The 22,827-nt window shown below is 42.6% G+C and overlaps 1 protein-coding gene across 9 annotated transcripts in view; it reads left to right on the forward strand.

Moving 5' to 3' along the window:
- Nucleotides 1–22,827, forward strand: part of robo2 (roundabout, axon guidance receptor, homolog 2 (Drosophila)) — a 256,070-nt gene that overhangs the window by 90,405 nt on the left and 142,838 nt on the right. For 8 of the 9 annotated variants that reach the window (XM_069161286.1, XM_069161289.1, XM_069161290.1 and 5 more), the window contains exon 2: nucleotides 19,956–20,282. In XM_069161286.1, the coding sequence (XP_069017387.1) occupies nucleotides 19,956–20,282 (327 nt within the window). Of the gene's footprint in view, nucleotides 1–7,079; nucleotides 7,794–19,955; nucleotides 20,283–22,827 lie in introns of those variants that run through there. The other variant, XM_069161288.1, reaches the window with a different exon arrangement.

Here is a 22,827-nt window from a genome sequence, read left to right on the forward strand (position 1 = left end):
CAATGTAATGCCATCCAATGCATAATGCAATAAACACTACCTTTAATATTGTCTATTAAATACCTTTTGGATCTTTCAGTATTATGTTATTTCCACTGTACATTTGCTACCTGCTTGCACAGAAAATAAATTGCATGACTTCGAACAATTGGATAGTGTAGCAATCCTTAAATACTGTTTGTTGATCCAATGCCACCACTACAAAAGGAGGTTTAATTCAACTCTTAGTTCATGCTCACATTCACGCTGCTTCCTCAAACAAAAGTGATCTCTACAGCAGCTAATACCAGGATGTGTCTCTGTGATATTCAATAGGAATAGCTGGTGTGCAATAAGTTAAAGCCCTATTTGGTAATAGAAACAAAATCATACAGTATAGGCTATATATAAGGCTTGGGAAGCAGAAACAGATGCAATAAAACACAACATGTTAAGACAACCAATTATAGATAGGAATTAATGTTCACAGTAGAGTTGCTAACACATATGCGCAATAATACTGGCATGAGGCACAGTGCCACTGATCATACTAACACAACAAATCTGAAAACCTTTCCAAGATAATCAGATTTTCCTCTCATTGAAGATATACATTATTTAGTTAAATTGCTACTTTTGCTAAATATAATTAAATATGTGCTAAATAGCTAAAATATGCATGATAAATATACTGTGCATACTGAATTTTAAATGAGTTAAATCATGTGAGAAACTCAACAGGTTAATAATGGTATATCTTACTACACAATGCATGTCAGGCATTTGAATGTGTTGTGCTTCCCGTCTTTATTTCCCCAACAACACTTGTAAATATTTGTGCCTTGTCCAGGGTTGTCTTTCCAAGTCTTTGGGAGTCTTTGCGGTTCTTTACAATAATGTTTTTAATGAGTAGGAAGGAAATGAGAATAAATTAATGATGCCGTTAGCTTGGGTGTTTATGAGACCAACTGTGCCTGTTTCAGAATTCCCTGCATGATAATACAAATAAACAACTTTCCATTTTGACAGAGACAGATGTAGAAGAGACTGAGGCAATGGGTTTCCTGACACCAAACATAGAGGAGGTCTTATCAGTTTTTAATACTCTGGTCAGAAGTGCAGGGCTGAAGGATTTACAAACCACAGGAAACCAATCCTATCCAGAGCTTTGCTAATGATGTCTGCAGCCGTGGCTCTGAGGAGGAGGACTGCAGAGAGGAAGGACGTTGCCCTAACTGATAAGGAGGTTGGAGAGATACTTGAGAAGTTCTTGTCCTCCCTTCATCTCATTCCCTCCCTTCTGCCTCGTCAGGGCTCAAATATTCACCTCTAGCTCATTAGCGGGTGCTGCCCATCACTGTCTGGACCAAACTGTTTACCCTGTACCGCCCTGACATTGGCGTGTACCCAGTTATCAAGTTCTGCCCCGTAGGTGGGGAATGACAGTCGTGATGAGTTTCCACAGAGGCAGATTAAGCAGCAATGTTCAGGAAAAAGTAGGCCAGCTAATTAGCTATAGCTCTATGGACCCCGGGAGTGCACTGGTTTTCACCTACACTGGGAAATTCCATAAATGACAGGAATGTGGTTGAAGAACAGGAGCCACAATATCTAACAAGAGTGGGAGGAAAAGAGAAGTGGAGGAGGAAAGCAGATCTTCCTGGAAAGTTCACCCTGAATTCCCTGCAACTGAACTCGCTGTGTAATTGTACAGGTTCTATTTAGCCATGTGTGAGTTTGGTTATGTCTCTGAAGACGCTTTTTCAGCGAAATAATACAGACGTTCGGGCTAAGCATTAAATTAAAATTAAAAGTAAATTAAGCATTCACTATCAAAAGTCTTGAAAACATATTTTCTGGGTCAAATTATGTGATTGTCTTTTATGTGAAATTGAAGTTAAAATAGTTTTAGTAATTTCAAGTGACAGATTTCTGTTTTTGTGATGTTTTGATGTGGACGCAGCACAGTTGGTCACATTTCTTTCCACTAATAAGTGCTGAGTCATGTTTTTTGTTATTGTTTATACTAACAGGCCATGAACAGTTAAATCTGATCAAACTACACCCCAGACTCCTGATGAAACAGATGAACTGGATTTTTGAGTGTTAAACTCCATAGAAGATATCTAAAAAATGTTTTCTTTCCAGACTTGATCTTTGATTGCTGCTTGTGTAGTCATGAATATTTCAGAGAGAAGTGTTCAAAACTTGCAAACGACTTTTCAGGGGCTTTATACAAACCAAATCACAAAATGAATTTCTTACTTCTTATTCTTTTTACAAATTAGTTAACGTGGGTATACATGAATGTGCTCTACTGAGGACCACATACTGTAACTGCTTCCTAATTGCTGCACATCAATTTGCAGACAAAATCCCAAACTGATAGCGAGTCTATTCAATACTTTTCTTGACATGGAAGCGAGGGAGAAAAACAAGTAACTCCAGAGCTGAATTTGATGTGAAAAGCACAAATTCCTGTACAGTAATCTCCAGTATTGCAACATTTGATAGGGTGCCCCTATCTCGCTTCCTGTGCCTTTCAGTGAACACAGAGGAAGAACAGGCGATGCATTACATACATGGTTTATGCCCCGCTGATAGAAGCCTCTCTCCACACTGAGCTCAGGTGTCCTATCCTCCGTGCTCTCTCCATGTGTCCGGCCTCTTCCTTAAGCCGCTCTGAGGGAGTATCAGAGAGTACGCATTTTAACATGTGTCATGCTGACTTCCATTAAATCTTTTATTGTCCTAAATAAACCCAGATCTGCTTTTTTATGTCTCCGAAACCTCGGGTTCCTATAAATGTCTCCCTGTTCCATGTATCATATTAAACCCACAAATAGCAAAAGCAGTCAAAGTTGCTGATGCTCAGCCAACATTTAGAGACTGTTCGTGCCAGATTTCTGGACAGAGAATCACTGAATCTGTCTTCAGTATAACCTTTTTATAACTGCGTGGATCTTATTCACTGCTGAGCCAAGTAATGTGCATTGTTGGACAATACATCATAGAGAAAGGTTTGTCACTTCTTCTGCATAATGTGATGCTGGGCTGTGTGTATTAAAGAGTTGAGGGAGAGGAAGGAAACAGATATCTAATAGATCTATGGACTCTTTGTCATACTGGAACGTGCAAGTTGCTAAATAAGAAAGTCATATTTTGGCGGACGTTAACCCACATGTAGCCACGTGTTTCTGAGTTATGCGTGTGTTGCACCGTGCTGTGTGAGTTTGTGTCTGTCACTGCACTGTATAGAGATGGCTGTGTCGGTGTGCGTGCGCCCGTGTGGGTGTTATTGCCGAGGCTAGTGCGGAGCAGAGCGCAGCTTAATATCTATGTTTGACATCGACGCCCATTAATAAGGGCCTGATCTGAGCCCGGTGACAGGACTGCTGACAGAGGAGGATCATGGGGAAGAATCATGCCCCGCTGTGGGAGCCTGGGCCGCAGGTAGGCCCATTCTGCCTTCCCCAGGTGTCATTACGGATGCTGTGGAGGGAGGAGAGGAGGGAGGGCCGCTACTGACATCTACATTAATCACCCCTCCCCACATCACCTCCCCACCCTCCACCCTCCCCACTCCTCCCCCCTCCTCCCACCTCCAGCTCCTAATCATCCACACACAGAGACCCAAACCCAGTAAGGGGATACTCAGCCATGAAAGATCTCCAGCTAAGAGCTCCCCAAATACCACTCTGATCTGATCATGAGTGATGTTGCTACCTGAACCTCTGACCTGCCACACAATTAAAAACACTTTTCTCCTTCTCCCCACCCGACACGCAGGAGAAGCAGTTCTGCTGAAAGTACACATTTTGTCACTGTCCGTGTTTGATTCATAGTTTGCATTTGAATCGCGCCGCAGTTTACATGCAATTAAAATGCTGCAAATGTCTCCGCCGGTATGTGTCGTCTCCAAACCCCCGGAGTGTGCTGCTGCTGTTGTACACACTCCTGATTGTCTCGTAGATATCAAGCTCTCCACTTGGGGACCCCCCATTGATCCTCGGCTATGCTTTTATCTACAAAAAACACTGTAGCGCTTTGTGTTCACATTACTTCAATATGAACTGAGCCACCTTATAAAAGATTATTAATCATCAAGAGGAAGCATGTATATAACAGTGTTAAATAAAGGCAGCACTTCAGATTTTAAAGTGATTACATCAATGTTTATTAAACTCTGAGCTTTTTTTCCTCTTTTACTGAATCGTAGGCTGATATTTAGAGTGTTAGAAATGAATAGACTAAATGATTTAGCTTATTTTTGCTACAAAAGTGAGTTGACTTTGGTAGTCAACTTGACCGATTGAAGTCGTGTCACTTGAGAAGTGGATGAGGATGGATGTGGGTCAAGCCAAACAAACCTTCCTAATGAATGGCTCCACCCAGGATCCATCAGTGAGCAGATGTTCTTACGACAATCATGGAAAATCATCTGATTGATTATTAGTTGTGATTTAATTCAAAACACATAATTGCACAAAAAAACGTGACAGTAATTGTGGCATGATTATTTTAGATTAAAACAAATGATCCGTTTCAGCATCTGGTGGTAAACGCAAATGATTTTGGTCTCCGGATGGAGAAAAAAAAAAGCACTTTCATATAATACTTTTTATTCCTAAATGTTTTTAATATATTTGGTGTCTGTGTTTTTGATGCACTCGTTCCAAACCACCGGTCTCGCTTTGCCTCAGTGACATCACACTCATTAGTGTGCAGTTACACATCATCTGCAAGCTCTTGGTTGTCGAAATGAAAGAACTGGTCAAGCCAGAAAACCCTGTTTGTCAGTAGTATCATGAATGTCACCCTAATGAAAGATTTGTGATGTATTTCCAGCAGTGGAATGAAGCATTAAGCTCATATCACAGTGTCCATGAGTTATCAGTCCAATGCTCAGCCCCTCTGTCTCATTTTTATGTAACATGCCCAGAGTAAACACAGCCTCCAGTTTAATTAAAATAAATCCACTTTGAGCTGATATTTAGAAACCCGGGGAATATCACTGCCTCTGCTACAGATGAAGTGATTGAGAGGGGGGGAATAAAAGGCTGGGCTTGAGGGAGAATTACACTCTACTTACTTTTCCATCAATGAAGCCGTACACTCCATTGTTTATGTTTGAAGTGGGCTTTTCTTCTTAGTAAATGACCTTTCTCCAATTCTCTTTTTTCCTTGCTTTTATTTGCCTTGAACCGTCAGCAACACTGATGACACAATAAATTTCTGTTTGGCTCTTTGTCTGTGTGTGTGTGTGTGTGTGTGTGTGTGTGTGTGTGTGTGGCTGCACACGTGGTAGAATCTAGGACACTATGAAGACACTGAGAATACAGCATTTGCATGCGGCTCACAAACATATTAAAATATGAAGACAAATCACTGCATCTGGCCAGCTGACAGCACACCGCCTGAAATGAGAGCGAGCCAGCGAACTTACAACATGTCGCAGTTCCCAGTAAGCTGTGCAGGGCGAGCTTCAACATGTAGCTCAGCAAACAAACAGAAGAGGGGGGGAAGCCATGCACAGTCTAAGCTATTATTAAAGGCAATAGAAGTGTTTCTCTTTGCCAAAGCCATTTTGTCATGGTGTGAACCGCCATATTTTCTTTATTTTTGTTGGGGAGAGCAGGGGTTTCAAAGATACCTTCGAGGCTCATACTTTGAACTTTGTTGTGGAGCTGCCTTTGATGTAAATCTGAATGAGACATGCTTGTAGGTGGCACTCCTGCTGGTGTTGTGTATGTTCAGGTAAACAAAAACAAAGGGTCAACTTGCTGGATTGTGCTTTAACATCTTTCCACATTGATGCACTCGTACTTTCCTTTTCATTTTTTTGTACAGATGGTTATTTCATCTTGTAAATTATCTGGATAAATCAGTGATGGATTGTGCGAAAGAAAAAAACAAAGGGTTTAGTACAGTTTTTGGAAAACATTTTTGTCAGAATGATTAGAAACTTCTTGATGTGATACAGTAAATCAGTTTTGTTCTGACCTACATATAAGACTGGCTTAGTTTTACTGTAACTCACCATGTGTTGAAACAGCCCCCCTGGTGTGATCGCTATTTATCAAGTCCTCTTACTTCAGCTGCTAAAACTAACACAAGAATACCTGCAGTGTTACAGTTCACTTATATCAATCACGCTGCTTTGATAAATATTGCTTTCGGGTCTTCATGTGCTATCTCCCTGTTTTATACCATTTCATAGGGCTGTATTAGGAAAGCATTGTGACAAGACGATTGTTATCACTGCCGCCAGTAGGGGGAGCTCGCAGCTCATAGCTCACCCTTTAATAAACAGTGTGTCAAAACATGTAGAAGGTTGCTGGGCAGGAGTTCAGACAACATACATTCTTACCATCAACATGTCTCGGGTCCTGATTGCTGATTCCAATCATTGAGGCAAAATGAGTCTACATGATTAGAAATGGGACTGTAAGTGATTTTTCCTGGGGCCTCTGTGTGGCTGCACATTTCAGCCTTAAACAATTAAAGACATTTATGTGTTTTATTGTTGGCATTCAGAGCTGCTTCTCTCCTCTTCCTGATGCAGAGTCTCGCTCAATCAGTCATTGATTTCTGATAAAGATCATGTTTACAATTCTGCATCAGTATCTCAACACCTGAACATTCACAAACCATACAGCATCTGATTGTTCAGTCTATTGATTCATCATATTCTGAAATTTGCACAATGTTCTACACATGTAATGGTAACACCCACCCTTATTGAGGATATTTAATATTTGTTCTCCAATTTCCCCCAGTGTAATGCAATGCACAAATGACTGCACGTGCTCAACATGTATGTCAAACTACATGATGAGTAAACATTCTCGCGTGTAAAGAGGTTTATTGGTTTACACTCCTTTCATCGCTGCTTTGATAGATTTATCCTGATTTTCACACCTTAAGAGGGATTTTAGCCAGAGATCCAAACTCTCCTCGACTTCCTCTGTCCCCCTGAAACTACTCTTTTCTCCCTGTCTCGCGGCTGTTTCACCGATCTGTGTTTTGTACTCGTGTGTCCAGCTTCAGTGTGGTGGCTGCGGGCTGTGCTGGGTGCGCAGTGACCGTGCGCTCCTAGCGGCCACGCTGTTGAAACCCAAAGGCAGGGAGGGAGAGGAGGATGTTGAACTGTAGTATGACTGTACATTTACAGCGCAATATTCCAGGCTAAGCACATGGGTCTTTTGGGAGCTGGTTCCCGTTGTATCAAAACAACTTTTTGGGAATGCGTGAGAGTTGAGGAATGGTTTACAGTTAGACTACCAGCCGAGCCATGTGTTGAACTATGGAGATATCGGTGAAGATTTGAAAGGTGCCAGAGACGCGTCTCAAGGAACCGAGGACCTGCGGAGAAGTGCAAAGCCTCTTCGTTGTGTTTTCCAGTGTGGACTTTAGTCTCTCTTCCCACAGACTCTGTTGGTTTCAGCCTGTACTGTAGTTCGTCTTGGAAAAATAGCAGAGACTGCAGATGAACTCACGGGACAAGCCGGGATCATACTCAAAGACCGAGAGTTTGGATTGAAGGTTTGCTGGATATTCACACCCCGAGCAGCTCCGGGTGAACTACTGTTAAATGGATCCGCTCTGTTTTTGGACATTGAAACTGGCTTTTGTCAGTAATTAGGACCTGTCCATAAGTCCCAGAAACACGGAATAGACTTGACTGTCATTCTGGACATATTTTTCTGCAGTGAATTCGAGGATTTGCGCGCCCGCCGTGGATGTTTAATATGCCAGAATGGGTCCGCTAGCGTTCATCCTTGTTAGTGGATTATTGTATTTTCATGTCGATGGTAAGTTGCCAAGCACGTGTTGTTGTGTGAAACTTATTTTTAATTATTAAAAAACAATCAGTTCAGTTTTGTAGGGACTTAGCAAAACGCTGCCCTATAAACATTTCGCAAGTCATAATTGGATAGTTATACAGTCTTGTTTATAATATCTTACATTTGTGTTGTTTTGTATGAAAAAAAGTACTTTGCATTATTAAAACGAGTTTGAATTAAAACACAGTTAACTCGGCAGCTACAGATTCCCGGGAAATACTGTTGATGACTTGTGGAGTTGTGATTTTGATTCATTTCACACCACAGCGGCAAATATTTCCAATTTCCTATATTTTTTAATTGATTAAATGCAAACTAAAACAAGACCAAACAATTGAATTCAACAGATAGCTCCTACATCATCCTCCAGTTGATGATTGTCCTCTCATGAGATACAAATTTGGGGCAGAGATAAGTTTTTATTCTAAGCAACAGATGACGAATCACCATGCAGACAGTAGAAAATATTATCATGTGAATTATGATAAAAAAAAAAATAATAATAATTAAAATGCTTTTGAAAGACTTGTTTTCTCTGAGACCGTCTGGCACAAACACAGCCAGTGTTCGAGCAAAGATGTCTGAATATGAATGATTCCTGTTAAAGTGACTACAGGTTATATCCAATGCAGAGGTGGAGAGCGTTTTGTTGAAGTAGTTTTGAACATGTTGGTGTTTCAGGTGGCACAAAGTAATATTGTAGAAAAGAGCAGAAAGTAGTCCAGATATGAGGATCTGGGGCTCATTGGCTAGTTTGCTAAATGCATAGTGACAGTACAACATTCAGCCCCCGCACTGTAGCAGAAGATATTTGAGTGGTCATTTTTGTTTTAGGATCTCAGAGCTGTGGTCGTGTACTGTAGTGTAAGCTTGTTTAAACAAAAGCTGCAACACTCTCCATTTCTCTGATTAATCCTTAATAATGATGTCAATTGCAAATTAGATTGATACTGTTTAATTTCTTCATCCAGTCTGCCTCTGAGTGCCAAGTCAGCATATTTATATCATAAGGCTTTTGTGGATTCACTGGCCTACAAGAGAACTTAGTCTGATAGAAGAATTAAGACACCCTCAACTGAAGAGGTAATGTGATGACTCACATAAATCACAATAGGTCAGTGCCTGTAGGTGACGGAAATCATGGCTGGGCTTGGTCCAACCTGTGACTGTTGAAATTATAAACAGTATTAAGATGTTTTATACTTTTAAAATGCACAAAACTGACAAACTGATGCACAAACTGGTTTCATTTCATTTTTGAATAGGACACACCTTTTCACAGTTGTCCTACAAACACAAGCCTGCACAGACAATGAGAGGCTCATAATCATTGATTGACCAAAGAATACTCCTGACAAGTCACATACGTGAGCGATGATTCACAAGTGTGTTTGTATTGTACTTTGTACAGATTAGCTGTATGTGAAGCAGAGTATTTATTGGCATTGAGTGCAAAAGTCTGCACAGCCCCATTTTTTTCTTCTCTTTCACCTGTCAGGCTCCGCTTTTGTTCTTCACAGCTGCAGGTTTTGCTTCTGAGGCTTTTTAGTTCAGTGTTCACGCCTTCTATAGACAGCAAATCAAGTTCCCTTTCTGTTAGGATTTGAAGGTTGTTGTTTTTGTCCTTCTTTTACCTTTTTTTGTGTCTTTTACTCTGTTTAAGCCAAACTCACTGGTTGCTAAGCAGTGGCTGATGGCATTGCTGGCTGACCACTGAGAGAGGGTGCACATCTCCCCGGGAGCTGTGGATCTTCCCAATCATTTGCCTGTCACCCTCCTCCCCTTTTCTTGCTTTGCTCTCCTCCTCCATCCCAACAGAACTCACCCATCACCCAGCCTTTTAAGAGGTAATCGGAGGGTCCTTGGAGAGGGTGGAGCTTCCTCTAAGAGTCCACTTGGGCAGACAATAAGGCCTGGAGTTGTATTCAGTGGGCAGCACAGGCAACAAAGCCGAGCCTTGTGAATGGCGTCAGTCACTGTTTAGTGTGCAGTGATTAATACTGCGAGTGTGCAGGAGGGGAGAGAAAAGGTGATACTGAGAGAGAATAAAGGGAGAAACTGAATGTGGATTGGATGTTGTTGGGTGGGAAGAAAGAAGAGAATATTCAGAGATCTCTGACATCTAAAAACAGGGTTAATGCACTTTATATATATATATATATATATATATATATATATATATATATATATATATATATATATATATATATATATATATATATATATATATAACAGGTTGATTGCAGTACAACATCTTTCCAGCAGCACCCTGATCAGCAGCTGTTTTTTTTTTTTTTTTTTTTTTTTTTTTAACTCTGTAACTCCCCTGTGCTGCTTTTGAAGCTGGATTAGAACATGCTTTGCATAGTGGACATGCACTCCTGACCCTTGTGCTATTCTGAGATCTCATGCATGCTCGCGTCTGATTTAGGAGCTGGTGACATCACGTCCAGCCTGGGTGACACGCTGAGAGGTGCTGAAATATGGTCTGGTGAGGAGGCTTTGGAGACGGCCACTTGGGGATAGAGCTAGTGCTGGAGATGGTGTGCAGTTCTTAATATGCTCAGCAGGGTTGTGATTTCACTGATGCTGAGTCAAGAGAAACTGCAACCCAGAGAGTGTTTGTGAAAGGAAGAGAGGGAGTGAGAGACATAATGAGTGTAATCAAATCTAAAAATTGAGAGAAGAGTTGTTTAAACAGTAACATTCTTTAAAGGAAATTGCAAGGGTGATACTTTGTTGCCGATGGACTGTAGAGAGTAACAGCTCTGTTGATGGTCGTGATTAAATGAGAGAGGTTTAAAGTACTGGCCTATAATGGAAAGTAAGCCCAGATTAAAATAGTCTGGGTGAATGATGAGGAAGGCTGAGGTCATTGTGTAAGAGCCATTGCGATGTCTCGTCCCAAATGTGATTGTTCTGCTCGAGCTGGCAGCGTTTAGGCAGTGTTATTGTAATTGCAGTTCATTTGCTGGAATGGGGTTGCAATAATGATGAACCTTCATCTGAGATGTGCAGAAAGCTCCTCTCTACTGTCTCCGATAGTCTCATCACTGTCAGGGGAGCTGTGCCAACGAGGACTTGTGTTTATTCTCTGATTAATGTCAAAAGAGAGTAAGGACCTAAAAGTGGTGATCATAATAGGAAGTGAATGAACAGGGAACAAAGAAATAGGATAAGGTGAGCACTCCTCCAATAAAATTCGGCTTTCAGGTCCTTGACTGTCTAAGTGATAAGTGTTACTTGACCAGTGACATGGGCCTGTCATCTCCTATGATATTTTAACAGCCAGGTCAGGCTTTTCACTGGATTATGTTTCATCAACCACATGTTCAGGACACAAAATTGACTTTAGTATCAGAAATGCTGCTGTGATCACTCCGAAATAAAATAAGAAAAAAGAAAAAAGGATTCTCAGCTGTTTTAATTCCTGGGATCACACTGGTTAATGCCTTTATGTTTTCATAGTGCAGGTGCGGGAGAGAGAAAATGGGAGCATCAGAAACTGCACGTGGCTGATTTCTGCTTTAAGACTTAACAGAATACAGGGAAGGTAATGCCACGTTTCCCTGTTTTGCCTCCACTTTATTAGGCCTCAGTCAAGCATACACCTGACATTTACACAGCAGGAAAATGCAAAATGCCTAAATACTTTTGCAGAAAGAGAAAGAAAAAATAAGTACGAGAGATTGCAACCAAATAGAGCTTTAATGCTATTACGTAGACAGCTGCTATGTTTCCTCATATATCTTCAAACTTCTCCAACCTCGCCTTCCTCCTGCGTCCCACATACACTGTCTTTGTAAAAGTATCCCGTCATTGGCAGTGTCAGTGAGGGAGAAATTCAAACACTGGGGGGGTTGTTGTACACCTGTGAGTGCAGTATATAATGGGGAGTGTATGTGGCGGTAGGGGTGGGAGTGGGGGAGCAGTGACATGATGAATCGAGCATGCTGACTATGAGCTAAAGCAAGTAGTAAGGGCCTTCACCTGCCTCACACACCTGTACCCTGAGAATACACACCTGTGCTTCTCCCTCTGGGCCCCGGGGCCACAGATATTATCCTCACTCTGCTCTGTCACAGCATCTGGTTTCCCAAATAGCTGATTAAGATGTTAAGGCAGGCCAACCAAAAAAAAAAAAATGTTCATCTAATTACTGTTATATAATTCCTGATGATTAGATGACAGTGAATCAGCCCTTGTTGATCAATGGCAAATACTCAGCTCGTGGTTACAACCCAAACTGTCTCTGTGTCGGAGAGATAGTTCAGTTACAGTAGATGTGATGAGCTTATCTTTACAAAATTATTTGAGCAGTTTGCTGGCAGGAAGTCTGGATTGAGCATAACACAAGTCTGTGGTGCTGTGGTGTCCGCTGCCCTCGCTCTACCCTCTGTTTGGCCGTTACGCAGCAACCTTCAGACAGGAGGAAGGGATGTCAAGGTTGAATGACCCACAGAAGTACATATAGCTACATAACACATGCTCATGGATGCAAGCCCCCCCCCCCTCCACACACACATACACACACACACACACACACACACACACACACACACACAGTAAGCACACAAAAAAGAATACAAATCTATAGTGGCAGCCATTAAGACATGACAGGATCGAAGTTACAGGAGAAAGTGAGAAGAAATTACACAGAAAAGCATTCGACACATTATTTCACATCCTTTTTTTTTTTTTTTACTTGATTTTTCTAATCTTGATCAGATATCCTACAACACTCTTGTTTTTGGCCACTAACATACCCTCTTGTTGTTGATGGTCCAGAGCTTGTGTGACAGTTGTACCTGAGCTGAGTACCTCACCAGTGTCTTGAAGACGAGGTCAGGGCTGGTGATAAAAATACATGAGCTGTCTCGCAGCGTGAGACGTGTGAAGATGGACAGCCAGCGAACGACACACGAGCACACATCCATCACACAGCAGCAGGCCAGTGCGGCTGTAATGCCGCTCGGAGCGGGGGAGCCGCTGAATAAGTGTCTAGCTCCACCATCTTCATCCCCAGTTCGGTCTATGGATCACGCGGCCGCGACAGCTTGGTGCCTTTTCTTCCCTGTAACTAACTGGGAAATTTAACCCCATGGAGGTACATAGACTCCAAACTATACACCTTCACTTCTCGTGAACAGTGTTGTAGCGTAACACCTAGAGGGCTTCTGAGGAGCCTGTCCCCCTTGTGAGGAGACTGATGTCTCCCTACATGTTAGTGAGGACAAATCAACATACTTCTTAAAAAACATGTTGTGTTTAGCAGTGTTTCTGCTGTAATACAGACTATTTTCTCAAAAGGAATCAGCGCTTGTTGTGTCCCTGCTGCAAAAAACATGACCCCCCACTGCTTTGTCAAGCGACCCTCCACGGCCATGGGTGAGTTGATATAGTGTATATAATGTCTCCTGGTGAGACTCACTTTGTGGTTGAAGTCTCAGCGTGGCACAACCATTATGGCAGATAGGAAAAAAAAAAAAAAAAATCCTAATCACATCCTTGAACATTTGAACTTTCCAGTTTCCCTTCCAGGATGATGATGATGATTTTTTTTTCTGGAGAGCTGCTCACAGACATTTGTCATTGAGAGGCCCGGTAACAAAGTGCCTACTGCACGCTTATGAAATGTGTATGTGTGTGAATGTGCTTGTGAACATTATTAATAACCATCAAATGCTTTTTTTTTTTTGCTTTTTTTTTTTCATGGATGTATGGGCCTGAGTAAATTGAAGGAGTCCCTCATCCACCTATTGCCAGCACCCTTGAACCCTGTAGCCCAAAGCAAGACCAGATGAAGTGTCCCATGGTATAGAAATTTAATAAATCTCATCTTGACTTGCAATGCTGCACCTTAAAAAAACAAAAACAGAGAGCTATAAGAGCCATGTGATTACCTCGCTCTGCTCTCTATCACCTGCACTGTGGGTTGTTACACCTCCTATTCCTCATGTTCACATGTGAGGCTGAGGACCGCTGGAGGGGCTGGAAGTGGTGACACTGCGGGGACACTACAGTGTGTTCACTGCAGGTCAGCACCCGCAGCACACCTCCAATTATCCACTCACCCCTCAACAACAGTGTATCATGGACACCTTCTCCTCCACCCGGCCTCACCTTCCCACCCCCCACCCCCCTTCTCTTCATCTCTAAAGCAATAAAGCACTTATTTATTTCTCCCCATTCAATCTGCAGTGGCAGCTCAGCAATGCAGGTAAAGAGATTACAATGCTTGAGGGAGAATCAATTGATGGCGTTCATTTCATTGCACTTCTCTCAGTGGGAACCGTTCGGAGTAGCCCACACTTGAAAGTGATCGGATTTTTGAGCCAGCTGTGTTTACACTCACGCACACACACAGATGTACCTTGAGGAGATCAACATGCTGCTTGCTTATCTAATTTCATAGCACATTAAAGGAGATTAAAATGGTCAAACTGCCACAGTTTCCTTCCGATGATCGCTGCATGACTGGAGCAGGTGGACATTACCCTTCTGGTGGGGTTTCTCTACCGTAGTGGACTACTCAAGTGACAATATATATTATACAGTTTCACTCCTCAAAATGTTATTTCCCGTCTGGAATTTGAATCGTAGATTTTCCGCACATCTTTAATATTGAGTCTATTGTCATGATGCAAAGCAGAGTCAGGCAAGCAAATGGCTGAGCGCAGGCTGCTCGGAAGGATCTGCAGGGAAGAGAAGGTGGGGTGGTGGTGCAGTGAGCTGCACGCTCGAGTGGCCCTGCCATTGGAAATCATTTAATCTGCATCACACAGTTTAGTGTCCCTACGAGTGGCCTGAGCTGGTGCTATACTCCTTTTTCTAATCAGCTTGTATACTGTATGTTAGAGAGCAAGCCGCACTCTTATCAACACTCTCACCTCACTATAAGGAGGTCTTAACACTTTTTATGTCTTCCTCCTTCTCCCCATTTTAGTCTTCTTGTTTCAAGTCAGCGATCTCAGCTCTGTTGCGACGAGGCAGCTGCTGAAAAAGAGATAACGCCACTCTCTCTGTTCATGGCTACTGATAGTAGGATGAAGAGTGAGAATGAGAACAGTTTGGCGGGGGGGGGGGGGGGGGCTGCTTGAAATGCAAGCTATGTGAATCAGCCCTTTGCAGCAAAATCAGATATTCTGTTTCCCACAGTTATCTATTTATATATTCCATCTGCATGGGGGAGAGAGGGCAAATACACAGATGCAAAGTCAATACGACCCCACCTCGCAACTGCCCGAAATACACTGGAATTCTATCTGATATTTGTTGGAGGCAAGCGTGGATGCATTGAGAGGTTGAGAGCCGCTCATAGAATTACCCCTGTGTTTGCTTTCAGAGTATAGATCGCAGCAGGAAAAAGGAGGTGTGTGTGTGTGGGGGGGGGGGGGGGGGCAGTATGCAGAGCACTGAACTGGAACAGAGCCCATCATGTGAGCCTTCTACCTAGCTAGATTCAACCCCCTCCCTCTCCTGCAACAGAAGACGGAGTGGGAGATTCTGCTCTGCACCTGTGAACACCCCTCATTTGGTTTTCTGTGTCTTCACTGGGAGGATTTTGTGCCGTATCGAGTGACTAGCTGTATGCATTGGGCTGAGATGGCACTCCAGCAGATACAGCCGGCTGTCTCCAGTGACACCTCGCTGAGATGAGCTGTGTGTCTGGTATCGGGTTGTGTACTGGAGCTCATGCGCTGTGACGCCACTGACAGCCTGGCGTAAAGAAGATGAATCTCGGGTGCAGAGCGAGCTGCTTGGAAGTGTCACGGCAGGCCAGCGCTGCGGCGTGGACGGCCAGCAACATCATTCTTTCACCACCCCCCAGTTTCCCCCTGCTGATCTCTCATATTTCCTTTCTGATGACATGACGGATATGACTCCGTCACCCTCGCAGTGAGGCTAGGATGTAACTGGACAGGGAGCAAGAGAAGTAGACAGAGATATTGGGAGATGAAGGTGGATATACAGAGAGAGAAGGCGATGGTGTGGGAGGTTCAGGAGAAGTGGAAAGCAGGGGCAGAGTATATTTCAGAATAGACAACATAGATGTAATGCATAATTCATTCCATCTGAAATTTCTTTGAGGTCCGGTTTTTGTACAGTTTTATATTCACTCAGTTTGCTGGGTTTCAGCACTTTCTGCCTGAGATGTCTCTGCCATTTCACCATCTGAATTACAGTGTTTCCACTGCATCTTGGCCTGAACCTTGTTTTTTTTTTTTTATATTTGATGTTTTATAGAGCCTCAGTGACTGGAACTTCTTGCCTTGGTCCGAGGTTGCCATTGGTTACCTGTGATCAGCACACGTCTGTTGGCAGAATAACTAATGCGTCTTTGGGGAGCCCCTCCTTTTATGCTCCGCCTGAGACTGGTGCGGGTATTGATTTGGTTGGTGGGCTAGAATTTCTCCTGGGAGCTAATAAAAATAATTACAAAAAGATCATCAAAGGCCTGACCTTCTGTTGCACACATGAATAAATATGTGACAAAGATAACAGAAAAAAAACACTTCTAGGTGTGTGGTCGGAGGAATAGGTTGGCGAATTAACCATTAGTGATAGTTAAAGTCATATTTTATCTTGGATTTAAACCACAAGGTTTTCATCCAAATAATAGTTAACTTTTATATGTCTTTTAGTTTTTATTTATCCTAATTGTGATATGTTGTCTAAAACATCAAAAATAAAACTAGAGGGAGAAAGCATGCTCATATACTGCACATTTTGTGGATAGCAGCAATGCAAAATTGCATCCATTTGAAGCTGACATAAGTAGACAGAAAGAAAAGGCAGAAAAGAATCAGCTTCTAGTTCAGTCATCCCTCTCTGATTTCATTCCCTGTCTGTGCGCTTGTTTGTTTGTTCTCTGGTTCCTGCTCTCCTCAAAGAGTGGATGACTGCGCAGCAGTGGTGAAAAGTAATGGTGGTGTTATTGCAGACGGGGGGAAACACGGCATTTTGATTGGAAAGTGTGCCCTGAGATCCAGTGAAGTGCACTCGCCTCAGCTCAGAGAGCACTTGATTGCACAGCACCAATGATCGCATTAAAAGGGCAACAGAAAGCCCATTTACTGTAAAGAGAGTGGGAGAGGCGGCCCAATAGGAAGCTGAAAATTGACTTTCCCTTCTGTGAGGAGCAAGGTCTGATAGCTGGGTGATGGGAATGTACATCACGTTTTTTATTTGACCTTCCAGGACACCACTAATTTAGGGGGCATTATTAGTGTCTTAGTGACACTCCTGCAGGCACAAACATTTTGTCTTGTGCTTTTAAAAGTGAAACAACATGTCTTTATTGAGATTGATGGGCCTCTTTCAAACCATATTACATGGCATATGGATGGGCGTTTAACCTTTTCTACCTCCACACCTGACTCCCTCCACTCAGGAAGGACACTGACCAGTCACGTCTGGCCCCCTATGCTCCCAGCTTTGCTTTTCCTGGCAGTGAAAGGACAATTGTAGAGGCATCTGCTGTGTTCATTTCCACAGGAAAGAGGAGAGCAGATGGAGACTCAAGGTTTAAGTGATTAGAAGGCAGTAGATTGGAATACAAATTGGATTTAAAGAAATTAGACTGATATAAATCGAATGGAGTCGCTGCAGTTTAGTGCTGTGCATGCGCACTGGTCTTAGTGGAAAGCCACTGCAGGGCTTGTGGATTATGGGGGAAGCAGATGCTTCAATGAGATAACAATAAATGTGCATTCGACACTCCATCTGAGGGAGATGGAGGTCTCCATGTCTGTCCTTTATCTTGCCCTCCATTTATCAATGTCATGGTGTTAATTACTGCTTCATTTATTAAGTCACTTATTGCCAGAATACAAACTTGCCTCTGTGCCCCTCCTCTGACAGACTTCTGGCTAGGTTACTGTTACTATTGGTGAATGAGATCAGTGCCAGCAGCATACTGTGGGTTTTTGTTCCAACATCTTTGGTTTTCTGCATCATGCCAATGAGATTGGCTCATGAACTGTGGGAGCAGGAGATCATCACCCCCTCCACTACAGACCTCTGTCTCTGGCCACAAGACACAAGGCCTGATCACTAATCAATGACAGGGAAATGGAGGGAATTAGCCCAAATTAGGAAGAATTGAGAACAGACTACCTCCTGTTCAGGAGTCAATATACCACTGTCTGATGCCTGTTTCCTGACAATTGGTGGACTAAAGTGCACATTTGTAGAGAGCAAATGTGTGTGTGTGTGTGTGTGTGTGTGTGTGTGTGTGTGTGTGTGTGTGTGTGTGTGTGTGTGTGTGTGAGAATGTGTGTACACAAGTGCACACACATTCACCACACTCAGGCTTTGAAGTGTATTTTGTGCTGATCAGCAGGTTTCTACATGCTCCTGTTCTTTTGGCTGTAGACTCCAGAGCAGAAAAGACCGGTGCACAGCATGTCCCGGTTTCCCCCTGGGAGATCGGAGTATAAGGGACAGTGGAACATGTGCAGACCTGGCCAAACAAAGACCTGGAACCTCTACGCTTGTGCCTCCATCCAATGTTGAAATTAGCCCTTATATAAGCACAAAGGCGTATGTGGTACACTGCGCCTCTGTACAGCAGGCATCGTCCTATTACCCCACTGCACTGCCCCGGGGAAGGGCACAGTCATCAACTCAGCTCAATCACAACAACTCATTTCAGGACAAAGAGCTCGGCTCTGACTGTGAACATTTGACTGAGTTATTGATGGGGTATTGAATATGGTTCTGAAGATAAAAGATAAACACGTGTGTTGGAAAAGTTTGCCTAATTCCCCGTTCCCTTTACTGTGCATTTGATTGTGGGAACAGAGATCAGACTGTTTGATTGTAGCATGGTTCCCATGGCCTCTGTGATGTAAATGTGTGTGTGCGAGTGAGTGTGTGTGGCCTACAGCGTCTTATCTCTCTGAGGAAGACCTGGTCACAGACACACAGACCGCTCTGACTCTGAGAGCATTATCTTAGCTGCCAGACTCCCAGAGTCACCCACTGCAAGCCCTAATGAAAAGGAGTGGGTCGAGGTTTTCAGCCACAGGGGATTAGCATTTGACATGAGTCTGGGCCCCTGCATTCATATTCACATCACACGTGTGTGCTTTTGCAAAGTGAATGCAACAGTTTCACTTGGCTTTTACTTAAAGCCAAATACATAGGGCAAATAGACTGTATAATGTCTGTGAATAAATATGTGTGCATTTCTGTGTGTGCGTGTATGTGTGTGTGTTTCTAATGTAAGGTGATTGTATGGCTCCATTCACAGTTCACCCATTGGTCCACTTACACAGAAGCCCTTGCATATAAGGTTAAGAAGAGCAGATGGTGGCTTTTTGAGTGAAATAGTTCAATATGTGTTTTTGAAATGTTCCAAACCCAAGAAAAGTTTTTAGTTAAGAGTCATCCATCCATTTGCCATCACATATCCACGTCTAGGTAGCGATGGCAGCAAGCTAAGAAAACATATCCCCCATGTTATTGTTATCAGTGCTGCCTTTTGGCATCTGACTTTGGATTATTTTGAGTGGCAGTCTTCTGGTAAAAATAGAGATACGTTTCATCAAGTTTGAGCGGAGCACTGCTGTTTTCTACATTTACATTGACTGCAGCTATAAAAAGTTAGTCCATAAAGACAAACTTTATTATAATGTCAACGTTGGAGATACACTTAAATACAAGATGTTGCTTTGTAAGTTGTCCTGTTAAATCAGGTCAGTTATGTGTAAGAGAAGATACTTTGAACAGCAGTATTTGTCACAAAACATCATTAGACAAGAAAAGACGAGTAATAGTTTATTTGTCGGCTCCTCCATCTTTATAAGAACTTCATTTTTACTTGTTGTTTTTTTTGCTTACAATGGCTACTCTGCCTCTGAGCCTCAATCTGTTCCAAATCCTGATGAGAGAGTTCTTCCCAAGCTAGATGGCTCATTTAATTTGTTTCCTTTCGTGTTTTTTATTAATTAAACCCCTAGCTTTCCACTGTTTTCCAGACAGTTTCACTGTCTGCAATTATGCTAATGAAAGAGGTAGCTGAATTCATAAAGCACATTCAATACAATCATTTAACTGAAACCAGCTTTAAGGTCTCCCTGCTGTTGCTTTGTGATTAATTGCATCCCTCCTTTTTTCCATCAGGATCCCGTCTGCGCCAAGAGGACACCCAACCCCGGATTGTGGAGCACCCCTCTGACCTGATTGTTTCCAAAGGGGAGCCTGCCACTCTCAACTGTAAAGCAGAGGGGCGGCCGACCCCAACAGTGGAGTGGTACAAGGATGGAGAGCGGGTGGAAACGGACAAAGATGACCCACGTTCCCACCGCATGCTGCTGCCGAGTGGCTCGCTGTTCTTCCTTCGCATCGTTCACGGACGACGGAGCAAGCCGGATGAGGGAGCCTACGTCTGCGTGGCCCGGAACTACCTGGGAGAAGCCGTCAGCCGCAATGCATCTTTGGAAGTAGCATGTGAGTCAAGATTCCTCTTCCTTCTTAATTTATCCATCTTTGCTTTGTAATTTAATGAGTTTGACAAAGAGAAGTCTTGATCTTGCTGCGCCGAGATGATGAACAGACTGGATTTGCATTTACCACAAGAAAACTGAGAAATATAATTGATCCATTTTTATCAAACATTATACATTTTTTCCAGTTATTCAGAAGATAAAATTGCCTTGTGTTCATTGTAGGAAATAAGAGTGAATCAAATCAACATTTGAATTGATGAGCTGTAATTACACTTTTCTTAGAGTTGATTTCATCTTCCTTTCCGTGTTCTCCATTTGCAAACACTAATAATTTCCTGCAGGTCTAAAAGGGGACATTTAAGCTCTATTATGGTCCCTCGATATGGAACATTGTTTGCTGGGATAATGAGTTGTAGCCACACAGTTTTTCAGCCATGGATGTCATAACTCTGATATATTCTTAGCTCAAGGGAGTTGTTTTGAAGTTGTCTGTAGACCTTTGAGTTGGTCATAAAGCTGCTGTCAGACTGTATGAGAGGGACGTGATGGCACAGCAGACATGGGTCTCTCACAGGTGAGTGGGGGGTAGAATGACAGGCCCGGCACCTGATGGACTCAGGCTGTCTGTGTTGGGGAACACTGACAGGCAGAACCTGAGCTGTGGATCAAATTACCTTTGAAGATGAGCCTACAACCCCCCCACGCCCCAGGCTGAGCTTCCTATGGAGCGGCTCCCAGGCCCCTCAAACTGCCCCTGAGGTGGAGGAGGAAGTCCCCAGGTTCTTATGATGTTTTAACTTTATATACTGTGCATTTTATATTTTTTTTATTTTATATTTTTTATTTTATTTTTACATTTTATATTTAATATTTTTTTTACTGTTATTTTATTGCTTTTTATTGCTTTCCTGTATGCTGCTGTAGCGAAAATATTTCCCCTTGGGGATTAATAAAGTAACTACCTAACCTAACTTGTGATACTTTTAGTAATACAGCCGTGTAACAAGGGCTCATGAGACTGAATCCAACGGTCAAATGTTTTTTCAGTGGTATTTACTAATTATTTTGAATCCTTGTCTTGGTTTGCGTAATTTGTCATGAAGACGGTTTGAAGATCTCCCATCATGAAATAAAGCCATTGTAGCATTACCGACTGCAGAATTTACTTAATTCAATTCAATTCAATTCAATTCAATTCAATTATATTTTATTTATATAGCACCAAATCACAACAGAGGTTTCTTAAATGCCAAGTTAGCTTCTTGGTATAAAACAAGCAAACCATTTGCTAATTCAAATGTTTTTAAATAGAAAATATCAGAAATACCATCTTCCATGATAAAAATGGCCTGTAACTGTATTTCTGATGTGATTACTATGGCAGCAGGATTTGTAGTTAGTTTATGATCTTTGGGAAATTGAAATGGAAATGGATGGGGTTGGTCTGTGTCTCTGATCCAGTGCCCCGTCTTCCCGAGGGCCTTCCAGCAGCCCCCAGGTGCTAACTGTGTGACAGCAGCTTGATCTATCGATTGCTGTAAGAGGGCTCTCCCAGTCTAAATGAAAATTCATGAAAAATTGATGAACTCTCCAGATTATTTTATTTTTCCCTTCTCAGAGCGTTTCTTAGCCATTCTTTTCATTACTCTCTCTCTGCCTCTCTGTCTCATGTAATATGGGCTGAGTAGCGGAGGGGGCTCAATAGAGACATTGACTGCTTGAATGGCTGAAAGGTGGGAGGTGAGAGGTCAGGAGGCCAGGAGAGGAGGGGATAGCAAGGTGAAGAAATAGGAACATACATCTGATGGGTATTACCAGCGCTACTGGATTTGAGGTAGAGGTTCAGGCTAGAGACTCGGGACACAATCAAAGCCACAGAGCCGTCGACTTTTTATTAATATTAATGTGTAGCATGCCAGAAAAAGCACGCCCTCACATCCCCACGATGGCAAAAGTTTAGATTCTGACTACTTTTACCTCTGTGTAATAGACCTTACTGATGGAACACTATCTTGCCTGTTTTATTGTGTACCCTGTAACACCGGGCTAATTTACTGGTCACCTTGCGGGCACCACGATGGAGTTGAACACCACAAGTTTAGCAAGTATGCCTTAAAGGAGTATAAAAAAACATGCAGCATCCTTGCATTTAATCGGCCTTCTAACTGAATTCTCTGGTTCATATATATCATCTGCTACCTGAGGTCTGCACCAACACACCCAGCAAGGACTATCTGTAGACCCTGATGAAATAAGCTGGTGCCTGGGGTGCAACTGGCACTGCAAGGACACCAAACTAACTTTAAATAAGAAACAATGGCAATTTTACTTTTTCGAGTTCATCAAAGGTGTTCTGTAGTTGTTATAACACTACCTCACAGTTTTAGCCATATTGATCTGAACCGACCTGAGACGGTTTGTGAATGTTGGACTCACAGAGGTGAGTGTGGCTGCAGGAGGAAGGCTGTGCTTGTGGGTCAAGTGCAGTTCAACAGGGCCAGTTACTGTGTTACCTGATTATAATGTGACAGAGCAATAAAGCTTTA

Source organism: Embiotoca jacksoni, unplaced genomic scaffold, assembly GCF_022577435.1.
Source record: "Embiotoca jacksoni isolate LCO1_2020_lvr unplaced genomic scaffold, fEmbJac1.0.p SCAF_28, whole genome shotgun sequence".
Lineage (NCBI taxonomy): Eukaryota > Metazoa > Chordata > Actinopteri > Embiotocidae > Embiotoca > Embiotoca jacksoni.